The sequence below is a fragment of the Loxodonta africana genome, chromosome 11, assembly GCF_030014295.1.
Source record: "Loxodonta africana isolate mLoxAfr1 chromosome 11, mLoxAfr1.hap2, whole genome shotgun sequence".
In the NCBI taxonomy this organism is placed as follows: Eukaryota; Metazoa; Chordata; class Mammalia; order Proboscidea; family Elephantidae; genus Loxodonta; species Loxodonta africana.
The window spans coordinates 16,077,082-16,094,631 of record NC_087352.1 but is presented as its reverse complement, the minus strand read 5'-3'; the positions used below and the strand labels follow the sequence as shown (position 1 = coordinate 16,094,631).

General features: G+C 49.0%; 1 protein-coding gene across 4 annotated transcripts; it reads left to right on the top strand.

Moving 5' to 3' along the window:
* The first annotated feature begins 525 nt into the window (after positions 1-525).
* On the top strand, positions 526-10,001 carry RCN3 (reticulocalbin 3). Of its 4 annotated transcripts, none has more exons than XM_010586495.3 (7): positions 526-596; positions 1,005-1,252; positions 3,680-3,882; positions 5,733-5,905; positions 6,535-6,595; positions 8,903-9,102; positions 9,445-10,001. In XM_010586495.3, the coding sequence occupies exons 2-7, from the start codon at positions 1,014-1,016 to the stop codon at positions 9,550-9,552; spliced, it is 984 nt and encodes a 327-aa protein (XP_010584797.2). In that variant the 5' UTR covers positions 526-596; positions 1,005-1,013; the 3' UTR covers positions 9,553-10,001. The 4 variants fall into 4 exon arrangements, with proteins under 4 accessions (XP_010584797.2, XP_003406859.2, XP_010584798.2 ...); XM_003406811.4 differs by having other exon boundaries at positions 548-630; XM_010586496.3 differs by lacking the exon at positions 1,005-1,252 and having other exon boundaries at positions 552-630.
* Positions 10,002-17,550: the final 7,549 nt, after the last annotated feature.

The window sequence follows — 17,550 nt, the reverse complement described above, 5'->3', positions numbered from 1 at the left end:
TCCATCAGCTGCTCCTTGGAAATCCTATGGGACAGTTCTACTTTGTCCTATAGGGTCTCTGTGGGTCGGGATTGACTCCACCGCAGTGGGTTTGGTTTTTTTTCACATTTTGTCAGCCCTTTTGAAGAGTTCTTGGCTGAATCTCACCTGAATCCCTCTTGATACAGCAGAAGAAGAGAGTTGTTTTCTCCTTTGAGGGAAGGGGCTGCCTCCCTTGGCTCCCCGCCTTTTTTGGACCACCCTGACAAAAGGAAATAGATAAAAATACATTTCCCATGAGGCGTCGGGGCCAAGAAAACTGGAGGTAGTCGAACAGGGCGCCCCGAGTCCTGCCGGGGTTGTAGTTCGCTCAGTTCCAGTCGTTCCGACGTCTCCTACCCCGCCTGCCCTGGAAAGGGGCAGGGCCGAGCCTCGAGGGCAGTGCTTTCCTTTGTGGACGTGGCGTGGGGCTCCTGTGCCCCGCCCGGCGCTCCTTGGCCCCGCCTCTCAGGGCCCTAACACGCGCTCATTGGCCGGGGGCGGGGCCTCCGCTCGGCCAGAGGCGGGGCCAGGCTGGAGTGAAGCCAAGCTGGGCATCTTTTGGGGAACACTGAGCGGTGCGTAGAGAGCGAAGCCTGGCTACATAACGGGGTAAAGGGGTCCGAGGGGTGCCCAGGGAGGGCGGCTTGGGGTGGCTCGGGTCGAAGATCAGCGTCCCGATTGGAAGCGATCCTAGGGAAGTCAGCCTGATCTCGCGCCGTCCACGGCCCCGCCCTCTTTTTGCGTGGGATGTGCGCCACGTCTTACCCTGGAGCCCCTTTACTTGTGGGTCTGGGAACCCTATGGACGCCCTCAGAAGATGAGGTTCCCATGCTGGTTTTACCTCCGCGAACCCTGCCTCCTTTCACCCATACCCAGACCTTCCCGAGACCAAAACTTTGCCGCCTGCCCTGTCATACCCTCTCACCCCTCAAATCCTGTCCTCTTCCCTCTGACCCCGATCGCTGGCCTCCGCCCCTCTGCAGGGACTGACAATGTGGCGACGGTCATTTCTGCTGCTACTGTTGCTGCTGGGGCCTGGGGCCCAAGGGAAGCCGTCTCCCGACTCAGGCCCTCATGGCCAGGGGAGAGTGCACCAGGCGGCCCCCCTAAGCGAGGCCCCTCATGACGACGCCCACGGCAACTTTCAGTACGACCATGAGGCTTTCTTGGGACGAGAAGTAGCCAAGGAATTCGACCAGCTCAGCCCTGAGGAAAGCCAGGCTCGCCTGGGGTAGGAGTGATATGGCGATGGGAGTGGGGTGCAGTGGTAGGGGTGGGGTGACAGAGAGATTGGAGCATTGGTGCAAAGACAGAGGCAGGGGACCGGTAAGGAAAGATGGAGGAGACCTTGGTTCTTGTTGAGAATCCACTAACGAAGTCCTACCTCCCCTCCTCAGGCAAAACAAAACTAAGTAAAAATTGAGGCCTCAAGATACAACCTTTGAAAGCAGGAAGGTCTGAATTCAGCTCCTGTCCCCTCAGTCACTTTTTGTTCCTTTTCCTCAGACACCTCCCCTCTCTGAGCCTCAGCTTCCTGCTCCGTAAATGGGTCACCAGGATTCCTTGGCATGGGGCTGATGTGAAAAATAACAAGATTCGGCATGTAAAGAGGACAGCCAGAGCAGGAAAAGGGCTGAGCCATGAGTCCCAGGGTAAACTGGGCTAAAAGGGGTCTCCCCACGAACCTGAGAGATCCTGCGCACCCCGGTATGGGGAGACAGAGCCAGAGAGGGCCTGGGGGCAGTAGGCAATGCAAAGCCCCCTCTCTATGGTGTCCCACTACCGCTCATGCATCCCATAAAGGTCTATTGAGCGCCTGCTGTGTGCCAGGCCTTGCACAGGTGCGGAAGTTCCAGCAGTGAACTAGTCTGGCAAAAATTCCAGCCCTCATGCGGTTTGCATTGTAGAGGCCGAGACAGAACAATACGTATAAATACATCAGTGCATTAGAGAAAAAGGGCAAAGAAGTGAAGTGGAGAGGGGGGAAATTGCAGTTTTAAACAGGGTGTTCAGAGGAGGCCTCAATGACAAGGTAATAATTGAGCCATGTGGGTGCCTGGGGGAATAGCATTCCAGGCAGAGAGAATGGTATGTGCAAAGGCTTTGAGGCAGGAGTGGGCCTGGCACGGTTGAGGAATAGCAAGGCTAGTGTGACTGGAACAGAGTGATCAAAGGGGAGAGGAGGGAGGTAAGGAGCATAACAAAGAGAACTAGATCATGCAGGGTCACCTGAGTGCACAGGGCACCATAGGAAGGTTCTGAGCAGAGGAGGGAGGTGGTCTGATTTAGGCAGGCTGGGGAGCAAGGAGAGGCAGAGAGATCAGTGAGAAAACAGCTGCAACAGTCCAGGTGGGAGAGAAGAGATGATGGTGTATAGGCCAGACTGGGGACAGTCGGGGGCGGTGACCAGATCTCTGCACCCCACTGGTTGGAAGACTGTGCCTGAATGCGGTCAGGGGAGGAAGGGTAGTGAGAGTTATCCTATCACATTGATCACATTTAGCCAGGGATTACTGCAGTGCCAGCCACCGTTCTAAGTGCTTTACATAGGTTAACTCATTTAATCCCCACATGGGGTGGATACCATTATCTATTCCCATTTTGCAGAGGGGGGAACCAAGGCACAGAGAGATTAAGTGACTTGCCCAAGGTCACACAACTAGCAAGTAGAGGCGGTGGGATCTGAACCTAGAATGCCTGGCTGTGGAGCCCACGCTCTTAACCATAGCTCCAACCTCAGAGAAGGGAGTGAGTCCTGGGGACAGGGCCAGCCCCCGAGTGACCCAGGCAGAGACAGACTGGTGTGGGAGGAGAGCGGCGACCGGGCGGGAGCAGGGAGAGCGGGGCTGTCTTGGATGAGACCTGGGGACTGGACAACAGGGGCTGAGGTCTGGTGACAGGGAGGTGGACTCCGTGTGGGGTGTGTTAGCGTCTGCGCGACGGCTGGACCGTGGCAAGGTGCGGCCAGGGAAGAGAAGCGGGGCTCCGAAGCTGACAGGTGCGGGTCGAGAAAGAGGGGGCGTGAGGGGGGGCCTGGAGGGGTTTGATCGGCCCGGGGAGCTGCACAGGAGTATGCCGGATCCTAGAGAGGGCTTGGGAGAGGAGGGGCTCGCTGGTCCAAGGGCAGGCGGGATAGAGCGGGAAGCCGAGAGGGGAAAGGGGCTGGGCGGGGCGCGGGGCGGGGCTGGGGGAGGAGAGCGCTGAGACTGGCAGAGCCGGGGAGGGGGCGGGGCCGTGGCAGTCGGGGCCGAGCCAGTCGTGGGACTTGTGTCCCGCTCCCTGTCCCACCCCAACTCAATCAAGCTTAAGGTGGATGGAGCACGTGCTGGGTCGAAGGATGGGGCCGGAGTGGAGGGTGCGGCCCCGGATTGACGTCTGTCCTCCCCCACGACCCCTGCGTTTGGTATCGTCCATAGGCGGGAAAGGCGTGGTTTGCCGTGGGGGCGGAGCCTAGATGGAGGGGACTCGGTCCGGAGGTGGGCGCGGTCCCGAGATTAACACGTGTCCCTCTCCAGTCTGCCGACGGAGCGTGGACCGTCTTTTCATCAGCCCTATACAGGGTGTGTGGGAGTGGGGGCGTGGCTCGACGGGAGGAGAGGGGCCTAAATGGGATTGGGTGGGGCCTGGGTCTGACCTGTGCCCCACCCCCGGCTCGCAGACGGATCGTGGACCGCATGGACCGTGCGGGGGACGGAGACGGCTGGGTGTCTCTGGCTGAGCTCCGCGCGTGGATCGCGCACACGCAGCAGCGGCACATACGGGACTCGGTGAGCGCGGCCTGGGACACATATGACACGGATCGCGACGGACGTGTGGGCTGGGAGGAGCTCCGCAACGCCACCTATGGTCACTATGCGCCCGGTGGGTGGCAAGACCTCGACTCCTGCTCCCTCCACACACACCATTGAGCCTGACCTTTTTGATTCCCTCATCCTGCGTACTAGAATCCATGACCTTTTGACCTCTGACCCCAAACCAGGGTATCCCCCTGAAACCTTCAACCCATGATGTCTGGTCTCTCACTCTGGCATCCACGACCTGTGACGCTGTGACTGGGGGACTTCATATCTTTGACCAGAAACACCTAACTTTCATACCCTGTCATCCTGGTCTCTGACGTCTGTGACCCCTCCTCCTGAGAAACCCAAAGCCATTTGCCCTGTCCCCGACTCTTTTCGGTCCCTCTTCTCTGTCCCCGGAGCCCTGGTGGTGTAGTGGTTAAGAGATCAGCTGCTGACCAAAAGGTCGGCAGTTTGAATCCACCAGACGCTCTTTGGAAACTCTATGGAGCAGTTCCACTCTGTACTATAGGGTTGCTCATTATGAGTAGGAAGCTACTCTACCGCAAAGGGTTTGGTTTTTGGTTATGGTTTCTCTGTCCCCACAGCCTCAGTCCTGGCGCCACACAGGCTTTGTCCCCTCCATCCTAGACCGTTGTCCCAGGCTCCTACCTGGCTTCTTGGCCTCTAGTCTCCCCCTCCAGCCCATCCCCACACTGCCCCAGATGGTTCTTTCTACACCTGAGCTGATCCTGGCCCTCCCCAGTACACAGCCCTCCCATGGCTCCCCAGCACCCCCAGGAGAGAGTTCCTTCTCTGCACTTCCTATCCCAGCCAAGTCGATCTCCAAGGATTTCCCTGAACTCACCAAGCTCTTCAAATACCCACACTCCACACATGCCCTTCCTCAACTCTCTGTCAGGCAAACAGAGTCAGTATAAGCTATTGTGCTAAACTGACTTTGAAGCCCAACTTAATTAAAGTCCACTGTTACTGACCTTGGACAAGTTTATTTTCTCTTTCTGGGGGTCAGTTTTCTTTCATAAAGTGAGGATAAACGAAAGAACCCACTTTACCTGCTTTTAATGAGAATTCAATGAGATATTGTAGGCAAAGTGCTTGGCATATAATAAGTTCTCAATATAAGTTAGGTAACTTATGTATAGGAGTCCCTGGGTGATACAAATGGTTAACATGCTCAGGTGCTAATGGAAAGGTTAGAGATTCAAGTCCACCCAGAGGCACCTCAGAAGAATGGCCTGGTAATCTCCTTCCAGAAAATCAGCCATTGAGACCCCTGTGGAGCACAGTTCTACTCTGACACATATGGGGTAACCAGGAGCCGGGACAACTCGACAGCAACTGGTATAATACACATAAAACCCATTATGGCTGAGTCGATTTCAACTCATAGCGACCCTATGGGACAGAGTAGAACTGCCCCATAGGGTTTCCAAGGCTGTAATCTTTACAGGAGCAGATCACGAGAACTTTCTCCCACAGAGCAGCTGCTGGGTTTGTACTGCCAACCTTTCACTTAGCAGCCAGGTGCTTGACCACTGTGCCACTGGGGTTTCTCATAATACACATAAAAAAAAAAAAAAAAAAAAAACCTAACCCCCTGCCATCTAGTCGATTCCGACTCATAGTGATCCTGTAGGACAGAGTAGAGCTGCCTGATAGAGCTTCCAAGGAGCGCCTGGAGGATTTGAACTGCTGACCCCTTGCTTAGCAGCCGAAGCACTCAACCACTACCCGTCAGGGTTTCCATAATACACATATATGTACATTATTTATAATGTATATTAATTATTATGAATTCTGTGGAAGTCTCCTGCCCTGACCCCCTTATTTGCACCCCTTTGTCCTTTCTCAGCCTGCCCACTATTACCTTCATTAAGGCTCATCTCACTGAGGCCCCTCCTTCCTCAGGTGAAGAATTTCACGATGTGGAAGATGCAGAGACATACAAGAAGATGTTGGCCCGGGACGAACGGCGTTTCCAGGCAGCTGACCAGGATAAGGATTCGGTGGCCACTCGGGAGGAGCTGACAGCCTTCCTGCACCCCGAGGAGTTCCCTCACATGCGGGACATCGTCATCACTGTGAGTGAGGGCCCAAGAAGCCCGACTCCCTACCTCCAGCCTCCTCTCAGGTCTCTGATCCAGGTCCAACCTTCCAGTGCTTACCTTGGGGGATCCAATCAGCTGCCTTCCAGAACCTTCCCTGGGGAACCCAGGCCCCAAACACACACCAAATGGAGGGCAGTATCTCTCATGTCCACTTCCTGACCCCCAGTGTCTAATCGCTCCTCGTCCATTCTCCTGTCTCCCTCCCTGCACTCACATTTGGGACCCAGGCCCCCAACCCACCCTTAGAAAACTCTACCCTGAAGAAGTGCCTCAAAAAAAAAAAAAAACAAAAAAACCATTGCCGTCAAGTTGATTCCAACTCACTGCCATCCTGTAGGACAAGGTAGAACTGCCCCATAGAGTTTCCGAGACCGTAATCTTTACCAAAGCAGACTGCTACATCTTCCTTCTTCAGGTTCCAACCACTGACCTTTTGATTAGCAGCTGAGCTCTTAACCATTGCACCACCAGGGCTCCTTCAGAAGTGCCTCCAACGCCTGCCCCCCATGGCCACCTCAGAACTAGGTTCCCTGAGAGAACCCCACAGCTGCCCTATGAGCCAGGGGCATGGACCCCCAGTCCCAATGCCTCTTTCTCCCCAGGAAACAATGGAGGACCTGGACAAGAACAAAGATGGCTACGTCCAAGTGGAGGAGTACATTGGTGAGTGGGACCCAGTTCCCTCCCCCAGGATGCCCGTCTTCCTCGAGCGGGGTGGCAGCCCCATGTATAACACCCTGTCTTATTTCCTAGTGCTGCTGCATCATAAATACCACAGGTGGGCGGCTTTCAAGAACAGAAATGTCTTGTGTCACAGTTCTGAAGGCTAGAAGTCCAAATCAGGATTTCACCTGTTTCCTTCTGTGGTTCTCTGGGCGTCTCTCTTGGTGGTGGTGTCTGCCGGTGATCCTTGCCGTTTCTTGGATTGTAGACCATCTTCACATGGTGTCTCTTTCCGTGTGTGTGTGTGTGTGTGTGTCTATTCTGATCTTTTTATAATTCAGAAATAATTAGGTTTAGGATCCACCCTACACTGGTATGACCTCAACTGACTGATTAAATTACACTAGATTGTACTTTAAAACCCTGACTCATAGCGACCCTATAGGACAGCGTAGAAATGCCCCACAGGGTTTCCAAGGAGCTCCTGGTGGATTCCAACTGCCAGCTTTCTGGTTAGCAGCTGAACTGTTAACCACTGTGCCACCAGAATTTCCAGATTGTACTATAGGAGGTGATTAAATTACATTATGTTACATTAGATGTGAGGTCATTACATTACATTCTGGAAGCTGATTGTATTACATCACATTAGATGTGATACAAATCATTACATTGTAGAAGGTGATTACATTACATCATGGAAAGTATCTGCTTGCCCATGGCCAACTGATCAAATCACAGGTAACTTTCCATGACAGCAGCTCCACTAGTGTTTGGCCAACAGTGGGAGCCACACCCTAGCCAAATTGACACATAAATTAGCCATTAGACAGCAGTGGCCCTCTAAAGTGGGGGAAGGGGCACTGCTTGGGCTCATACATCTCCCAAACAGTTAATGAGCACCTTCTGTGTGCCAGGTACTGTTCTAGGCCATGAGGAGACAGATGTGAACCAGACAAAGTTCCCTGCCCTCATGGAGGAGATAGACCAGGAGCAAGATCAATCCACCACATATATAGTATGCCAGATGGGGTAAGGTGCTATAGAGGAAAATACAGCAGGACATCAGAAGGGATGCAGGAGGTCTCCCTCACAAAATGACATGGAGGTAGAGACCTCCATGAGATGAAGTGAGGGGGCAACAACCTGGGGGAACCTGGGGAGAGGCAGTCCAGGTAGAGGGAACAGCCAGTGCCGAGGCCCTGAGGCAGGACTCTGCCTGGCGAGTCTGAGCAACAGCGAGGAGGCCAGTGTGGCTGGAGCCCTGGGAGCGAGGGGGAGTGTGGCAAAGAGGGAACAAGGTCATTGAGGGCCATGGTAAGGACTTGGCTTCTACTTTAGCCCACTGGCTCACAACTCCACCCCACTGGAACAGTTGACAATATTTATCCTTTTGTGTCTGACTTTTTTCACTTAGCATGTTTTCAAGGTTCATCCATGTCATGATATATATCAGGACTTTATTTCCCTTTATGGCTAAGTAGTATTCCACTGTATGAATAGACCACATTTTGTTGATCCATTCATCTCTTGGTGGACATGTGGGTTGTTTCCACCTTTTGGCTATTGTGAATAGTGCTGCAATGAACATTGGGGTGCAAGTATCTGTTTGAGTCCCTGCTTTCAAATCTTTTGGGTGTATACCTATGAGTGGAATTTCTGGGTCATGTGGTAGTTCTAAGGAGCTCTGGTGGCACCGTGATTAAGCACTCAGTTGCTAACCTAAAGGTTGGTGGTTCAAACTCACCCTATGGCTCCATGGGAGAAAGACCTGGCAATCTGCTCCTGTAAAGATTACCGCCAAGAAAACCCTATGGGGCAGTTCTACTCTGTCACATGGGGTCGCTATGATTGGAATCAACTCCATAGCCCCCAACAACAATATGGTAGTTCTATGTTTAATTTTTTGAAAAACTGCCAAACTCTTCCTCAGTGGCTGCTCCATTTTACAGTCTCACCAGCACCAGCAGTGGATCAAATAATCTTAAAGGGGGTTGTGGGGGTGAGAAGGTGCTGTTCTAATTACAGCTTTATCCTGTTATCTGGCCAGAAAAAAATCTTCACTCATACGTCTTCATATTAAGAGTTTACTGTGTGATGCCATATACCCACTCATTCAAGGTCATTGAAAAGACAGCCTGTAAGTGGTTTTGTTATTAATCCCAATTCAACAGAAGAGGAAACTGACGCTATATAAGGGGAGTGAGTTGCCCCAGGGCACTGGGCCTGGAAGCACCAGAATCAGGCCTGAACCCTGGGTCTGGGTGGTCAGTACCCGCCCTGACCTTGCCCCTCTCCCACCCCCAGCGGACCTGTATTCAGAGGAGCCCCGGAAGGAAGAGCCTGCCTGGGTACAGACGGAGCGGGAGCAGTTCCGTGATTTCCGAGATCTGAACAAGGACGGTCGCCTGGACAGCAGCGAGGTGGGCCACTGGGTGCTGCCGCCTGCCCAGGATCAGCCACTCGTGGAGGCCAACCACCTGCTGCATGAAAGCGACACAGACAAGGTGTGCGGACAGGGCCAGTGTCCTTGGGATGGGGGAAACCCAGTGTGCAGAAATAAGCAAGATCTGGGCCTGTTTGTTCGGACAAAGAGAGAGGGACTGAGATGCAGAGAGGAGGTCTGAGACCCAGAGAGAGGGGGACAGACATCCAGAGAGAGGGAAGCAGAGACCCAGAGAGAGAGGGAGACAGAGGCCCAGGGAGAGGGGGAGACAGAGACCCAGGGAGAGAAGGAGACAGAGACCCAGGGAGAGGGGGCTTGGAGATCTGGTGGACCAACTAAGATTGAGGGAGGGGCCTCATTCTAAAGACCCCATGTAGCCAGCTGATTTCTGACCCTCCCGCAGGACGGCCGTCTGAGCAAGGCCGAGATCCTGGGTAACTGGAACATGTTCGTGGGCAGCCAGGCCACCAACTACGGTGAGGACCTCACGCGTCACCATGACGAGCTCTGAGCGCCAGGTGCCCACTGCAGCCTCGAGGCCCCTCAGCCATGACCATGCTCCTCAGGCATGACCACACCCCATTCACTCTAACCACGCCCCTCTGTGGCCACGCCCCTCCGAGTTGTCTAGTCCCTTCCGCAGGTCCTGGAGGACATGGACGCAGCCCAGGCGCTCCCCCGCCGAGTCATCTCTCTGAGACACCCTTCACCCCCGCCACCAGGGGCTCCCAAAGACTCGAGGGCAGTCTCCACCCATTTCTCACTGGCAGAATCTCCCAGCCGAGACCCAGGAACCCTCACCCCAAAAGCTCAGCCTCCAAGAACCTCCACTCCCCCCATGACCCACCAGCTCCAAATCCACCTGGACTGAGAAACACCCCCCGACCTCCCTCGGCCCAGCACCGTCCCAGGACACCTGTCCTCTGCCAGGGAGGCAATAAAATCCAGTGCTGGGCTGCGTCTGTGTCTGTGTCTCTGAGCAGGGAGGGGGGTCTTGGGAGGAATTGGGGGCCGGAATAGGAGCGTGCTCAGAGTTGTGGGGATGTGAGCCAAAGGAAGGGTCAGGGCATTTGAAGAAGGGGGCTGCGTGTTGGCAGGGGTCGAGGGTGTTCTGGGGAAGAAAAATTAAAAGTACAACCTAGACCCAGACTAGACCTTGAACAAGCCAAACAAAAAGCCCTGCCCTTGTGGAGCTTGGGGAAACAAAGACACATTTACAAAAAATATCATGCCACAGAGTGAAAGACAGAGGCAGTGCCACGGGGTAAGTGACGGTGAGGTTCTGAAAGCTGAGTGGTCATGAACGGACACTCTGGTAAACGGAGCCAGGGAGTGAGCCAGGGGAGGTATGGGGAAGAGTAGTCCAGGCAGAGGGAACAGCAAGTGCAAAGGCCCTGGAGCAGGACTGAGTCCAGTGTGTCTCTGAAACATCGAGGAGGCCGGTGTGGCTGGGATCCAGTGAGTAACAGAAGGAACAGGAGGTGAGGGCAGAGGGAACAGGGGTAGATCTTACTGGGCCTTGTGGGCAGGCCATATTGGTCCCTGTTTGGTGGGACAAGACAGGCAAAGAGAGAGGGACAAAAACCCAGACAAAAGGAGACAGAGACCCAGAGATAGAGGGTGTCTTAGTCATCTAGTACTGCTGTAACAGAAATACCACAAGTGGATGGCTTTCACAAAGAGCAGTTTATTCTCTCACAGTCTAGTAGGCTGGAAGTCTGTATTCAGGGCACCAGCTCCAGGGAGAGGCTTTCTTTCTCTGTCAGCTCTGGAGAAAGGTTCTTATCGTTAATCTTCCTTTGGTCTAGGAGCTCCCCTGCCCAGGAACCCCAGGTCCAAAGGATGCGCCTTGCACCTGGCACTGCTTTCTTGATGGTATGGAGTCCCCTGTCTCTCTGCTAGCTTCTCTCTTTTGTATCTCAAAAGAGATTGGCTTAACACACTATCTAATCTTGTAGATCTCATCAATATGATCGCTGATAATCCATCTCATTAGTACCATAGTGATAGGATTTACAACACATAGGAAAATCACATCAGATGACAAAATGGTAGACAATCAGACATACAATACTGGGACTCATGACCTAGCCAAGTTGACAGGTATTTTCTGGGGACACAAATCAAACCATGAGAGACGGGGGCAGAGATCCCGATAAAGAGGGGAACAAAGGCCCAGATTTGGCTTCTCTTGGCTTTGACTGTTTCTCAGACTTGCCTTGTTTCTGATGACCTTGACGGCTTTGAGGAGTACGGGTCAGATATTTTGTAGGATATCCCTCAATTGAGATTTGTCTGGTGTTTCCTCATGATTAGATTGGGGTTATGGGATTTGGGCAGGAAGACCACAACGGCAAAGTGCTATTCCCATCACACCCTTTCAAGGGTACATTCTATTAACATGACTTATCACTGTTGATGTTGACCTTGGTCACCTGAAGGAGGTAGCGTTTGTCAGGTTTCTCCACTGTAAAGTGACTCTTTTCCTCCCCGTCCATACGGGACTTTTTGGGAGGAAGTCTGCTATGCACAGCTCATGTTCAGGAGTGAGGAGTATTCTTGAGGATAGAGCATCTCCATGAATTATTTGGAATTCTTCTGCATAGGAGATTTGTCTATTCTCAGCCATTTATTTTTTCAATCATTCATTTATCATCAGTATGTGGATATTTATTTTCTACTCTGGGTTATAAACCACCACTATTTAATTTTGTTGCTCATATTATTGCAGCTTTGAGGGCCCTCTTAGTTGGCTCCAGACATAGCCCTCTCATTGTATTTTCTAAGCACTACCTTACTTTCTGGAAACCCTGGTAGCATAGTGGTTAAGTGCTACGGCTGCTAACCAAGAGGTCAGCAGTTCGAATCTACCAGGCGCTCCTTGGAAACTCTATCAGGCAATTCTACTCTGTCGTATAGGGTCGCTATGAGTCAGAATCAATTCGACGGGGTACCTTACTTTCTAAGGAAACCCTGGTGGCGCAGTGGTTAAGAGTTTGGCTGTTAATCAAAAGATCGGCAGTTCAAATCCACCAGGCACTCCTTGGAAACCCTATGGGGCAGTTCTACTCCGTCCTTTAGGGCTGCTATGAGTCGAAATCTACTCAATGGAAACAGGTTTGCTTTTTTTTCTTTACTTTCTAAGGAGCCCTGGTGGCACAGCGGTTAAGCATTCAGCTGCTAACTGAAAGGCTGGCAGTTCAAACCCACCCAGTGGTTCTGTGAGAGAAAGACCTGGGATCTGCTTCCATAAAGATTAGCCCAGGAAACCCTATGGGGCAGTTCTATGCTGTCACATGGGTCTCTATGAGTCAGAATCGACTCGATGGCATACAACAACACTACCTTACTTTCTAAGGAACCCTGGAGGCGCAACGGTTAAGAACTTGGCTGCTAACTGAAAGGCTGGCAGTTCAAACCCACCCAGTGGTTCTGTGAGAGAAAGACCTGGGATCTGCTTCCATAAAGATTAGCCCAGGAGACCCTATGGGGCAGTTCTATGCTGTCACATGGGTCTCTATGAGTCAGAATCGACTCGATGGCATACAACAACACTACCTTACTTTCTAAGGAACCCTGGAGGCGCAACGGTTAAGAACTTGGCTGCTAACTGAAAGGCTGGCAGTTTGAACCCACCCAGCAGCTCCATGGTTGAAAGACCTAGCAATCAGCTCCCATAAAGATTACAGTTGAGAAAGCCATATAGGGCAGTTCTGCTCTGTCACGTGGGGTCTCTATAAGCCAGAATCAACTCAATGGCACCTAAAGACAACCTTACTTTCTACTCTGCACTGAAGAACAAATTTCAGAGTCTGTTCTGACATCCAGTTTGGTCCTTTCCTCCCTCCCATCTTTTGAATGACTGTTCACTTTCTTCATGTGTTATGTGCTGCTAACATTCCTGTTTGTTCCCTCTGGTTGTCGTTCCTGTTCTTCTTTTCCCGCTTTTTTTCGGGGGGGGGGTGGATATGTCTGTTAATTGTATATTTTTTTAATTCCATGTTAACTTCTATTTTGGCCTTGTAAACTATACCTTTTTGTATCACTTATTTAGTGCTTGCCTTAAGAATCGTAAGGAGCCCTGGTGGCGCAGTGGTTAAGCGTTCATCTGCTAACCAAAAGGTGAGTGGGTCAAACCCACAAGCCACTCCAAGGGAGAAAGATGTGGCAGTCTGCTTCCATAAAGATGACAGCCTTGGGAAACCCTATGGGGCGGTTCTACTCTGTCCTATAGGGTCTCTGTGAGTCACAATTGACTTGATGGCAATGGGTTTGGTTTTCAGTTTGCTCTACGAATTATAAGATACCTCCTAAACATTTCACATTCTGTTGAGAGTTAGTAATTTCCCACTTCAAGTAAGATGTAGAAATCTTGCAACTTTTTGAGTTCACTGAACAATACCCCTCCCCCAAGTTCTTCATGCTATAGCTGTCATGTTATTGTGGGGTTTATAATGTATAGAGATGTTAAAATGTTGGCTTTAAACAGTCAAATGTGGGTTTTTTTTTTTTTAGTTAAGAGGAAGAGAAAAAAATCTCTTACACATGTATTTACTATTTCCTGTAGGCCTCGTTTTTTTCCTGGAGACCTGAAATTTCAGCCAGTTTCATTTCCTTTCAGCCTGAAAAACTAATATCTTAGCATTTCTTGCTGTCAACTAATTCACTTAGCTTTCTTTTTTTTTTTTTTTTGAAAATGTCTTACTTTTTCCTTCATCCCCAAAGGATATTTTTATTGGCTATAGAATTCTGGTTTTTGTTTTGTTTTTAAATAGTATTTTATTGTGTTTAAGGTGAAAGTTTACAGAGCAAATCAGTTTCCCAGTTAACAATTTCTACAAGCACTTTTTTTTTATTGTGCTTTAAGTGAAAGTTTACAATAGTCAGTTTCTGATACAAAAACTTATAAACATATTGTTATGTAAACCTAGCTGCTCTCCCTATAATGTGACAGCACACTCCTCTCCACCCTATATTTTCTATCTACACAAGCACTGCTTGGTGACATCATTTATCATGGTCATGATGTGTTTATGTCCCCCACATTCAATGCCACCTTTCCTACACCAAAAATAACAAGTGTCTACTATCATGAGAGTGCTTCCTCTCTCCACTCCTACCCATCTTTGGTAATCACCAATGACCCTTGTTCTCTGTATGTATATATATATATATATATATATATATTCTTGTCTTCTAAAAGTGTGGTCATACAATATTTGTCTTTTTGTGATAGACTTACTTCACTCAGCGTAATGTCCTCCAGATTCATCCACGTTATAAGATGTTTTGAGAACTCACCATTATTCTTTATGGCTGCGTAGTATTCCATTGTATGTATGTACCACATTTTGTTTATCCATTCATCTGTTCGTGGGCACTTAAATTGTTTCCATCTTTTTGCTATTGTAAATAATGTTTTAATGAACATAGATGTGTGGGTTGATTTTTTTTTTTCCAGCACTGTAAAGATGTTACTACACTCTCTTCTTGCTTCCATAGTTTCTGATGAGAATTCAGTAATCATTCAGATCTCTTGTAGAAAATGAGATATTTTCCTCTGGTTGCCTTTAAGACTTTTCCTTTATCATTAGTGTTCAACAGTTCGATTACAAAGTACTAGATGTACTAATCCTACTTGGTATACACTGAGCTTCTATGATTTGCAGGTTGATGACTTTCACTAAATTTCTGAAATTTCCATCATTATTTCTTCTAATATTTTTTCTTCCTCATGCTTTCTTTTTGCTTTACAGGACTCCAATTATTCCAATATAATATTGTCCCTCAAGTCCCTAAAGACTTTAAAAAGCAAAATCTTTTTCTGTACTAGAAAAGTAAGAGCCATCAAACAATATCTTTTTCTGTACTAGAAAAATAAGAGCCGTCACACAAATAGACACGCTTATCCAGGTTCACTGCAGTATTATGTACAATAGCAAATAGATGGAAACAACCCAAGTGCCCATCAGCAGATGAATGGATAAACAAATTATGGTACATACACATAATGGAATGCTATGCAACAATAAAGAGCAATGATGAATCTAGAAAACATCTCACAACATGGATGAATCTGGAGGGCATTATGCTGAGTGAAATAGTCACAAAAAGACAAATACTGTATGAGACCACTATTATAAAACTCAAGAAAAAGTTTACACACAGAAAAAAAACAATCTTTGATGTTTATGAGGGAGGGGAGGGGTGGGAAGGGAAAATCACTAACTAGATAGTAGATAAGTGGTAACTTTGTAAAGGGAAAGACAGTGCACAGTATAGAGTATAGGGGAAGTCAGCACAATTTGACCAAGGCAAAGTCACAGAAGCTTCATAGACATATCCAAACACCCTGAGGGACTGACTTACTGGGCTTAGGGCTGGGGACCACGGTCTTGGGGGGACATCTAGGTCAATTGACATAACATAGTTAATAAAGAAAATGTTCTACATCAGACATCTGGGGTCTTAAAAGCTTGAGAGCAACAATCTAAGACACAGCTACTGGTCCCGTCCCAGAGCAAAGGAGAATGATGAAAACCAAAGACACAAGGAAAATATTAGTCCAAAGGATTAATGGGCCACAAGTACCACAGTCTCTACCATCCTGAGCCCAAAACAACTAGATGGTGCCCAGCTACCATCCTCAACCTCTCTGACAGGGATCACAATAGAGGATCCTGGACAGGGTGGGAGAAAAATGTAGAACAAAATTCAAATTCACACACACATACAAAAGACCAGACTTACTGGTCTGACAGACACTACAGGAACCCCAAGACCATGGAACCCGGACACCCTTCTAACTCAGCACTGAAGGCATTCCTGAAGTTCACCTTTTAGCCAAAGATTAGACGGGTCTATAAAACAAACAATAACACATGTGAAGAATGTCCTTCTTAGCTGAGTCATGTTCACGAGATCAAATGGGCAACACCTGCCCAAAAGCAAAGACAAGAAGACAGGAAGGGAGAGGAAAACTAGACGAACAGAAATGGGGAAGTTGTGGTGAAGGGGAAAGTGATGACACATCTTTCTTCTGGTTAGTAGCCAAGTACTTAACCACTGCACCACCAGGGCTCCTTTGATAGGTATAGCTAGTTGTGTTTTTTTTTTTTTAATTTTTATTGTGCTTTGAGTGAAAGTTTACAAATCAAGTCAGTCTCTCACACAAAAACCCATATACACCTTGCTACATACTCCCAGTTCCTTTCCCCCTAACGAGACAGCCCGCTCTCTCCTTCCACTCTCTCTTTTCATGTCCATTTCGCCAGCTTCTAACCCCCTCTACCCTCTCATCTCCCCTCCAGACAGGAGATGCCAACATAGTCTCAAGTGTCCAGCTGATCCAAGAAGCTCACTCCTCACCAGCATCCCTATCCAACCCACTGTCCAGTCCAATCCATGCCTGAAGAGTTGGCTTTGGGAATGGTTCCTATCCTGGGCCAACAGAAGGTCTGGGGGCCATGACCACGAGGGTCCTTCTAGTCTCTCTCAGACCATTAAGTCTGGTCTTTTTATGAGAATTTGAGGTCTGCATCCCACTGCTCTCCTGCTCCCTCAGGGGCTCTCTGTTGTGTTCCCTATCAGGGCAGTCATCAGTTGTAGCCGGGCACCATCTAGTTCTTCTGGTCTCAGGATGATGTAGTCACTGGTTTATGTGGCCCTTTCTCTTGGGCTCATAATTACCTTGTGTCCTTGATGTTCTTCATTCTCCTTTGCTCCAGGTGGTTGAGACCAATTGATGCATCTTAGACGGCTGCTTGAGGTATAGTTTTAAAACCTTATTTTCTACCATACACAAAAACTAATTACAAATGGATCAAAGACCTAAATACAAAACCAAAAGGTATAAAGATCACAGAAGAAAAAATAGGGTCAATGCTAGAGGTCCTAATACAACACATTAACAGGATACAAACCATCATTAACAATACACAAACACCAGAGGATAAGCTAGATAACTGGGATTTTCTAAAAATTAAACACTTATGCTCATCAAGACTTCACCAAAAGAGTAAAAAAAGAACCTACAGACTGGGAAAATTTTGGCTATGACAAACCCGACAAAGGTCTAATCTCTAAAATCTACAGGAAAATCCAACACCTCTACAAAAAAAAGAGAGATAACCCAATTAAAAAATGGGCAAAGGAAATGAACAGACACTTCGCCAAAGAAGACACTCAAGCAGCTAACAGACACATGAGGAGGTGCTCGCAATCACTAGCCATTATAGAAATGCAAATCTTAACCACAATGAGATACCATCTCTCCCCCCTACATGACTGGCATTAATCAAAAAACAAAAAGAAAGAAAATAACAAATGTTGGAGAGGCTGCAGGGAGATTGGAACTCTTACGCACTGCCGGTTGGAATGTAAAATGGTGCAACCATTTTGGAAAATGATATGGCACTTCTTTAAAAATCTAGAAACAGAAATACCATATGATCCAGCAATCCCACTCCTAGGAATATATCCTAGAGAAATAAGAGCCATCACACAAATG

What these genes read in the sequence shown, in the direction of transcription:
- RCN3 (XM_010586495.3), top strand. Translation starts at nt 1,014, where the DNA reads ATGTGGCGACGGTCATTTCTGCTGCTACTGTTGCTGCTGGGGCCTGGG. An exon ending in GAAAGCCAGGCTCGCCTGGG is followed by an intron (nt 1,253 to 3,679) that starts GTAGGAGTGATA and finishes CCCGGCTCGCAG; the next exon opens with ACGGATCGTGGACCGCATGG. An exon ending in TGCGGGACATCGTCATCACT is followed by an intron (nt 5,906 to 6,534) that starts GTGAGTGAGGGC and finishes CTTTCTCCCCAG; the next exon opens with GAAACAATGGAGGACCTGGA.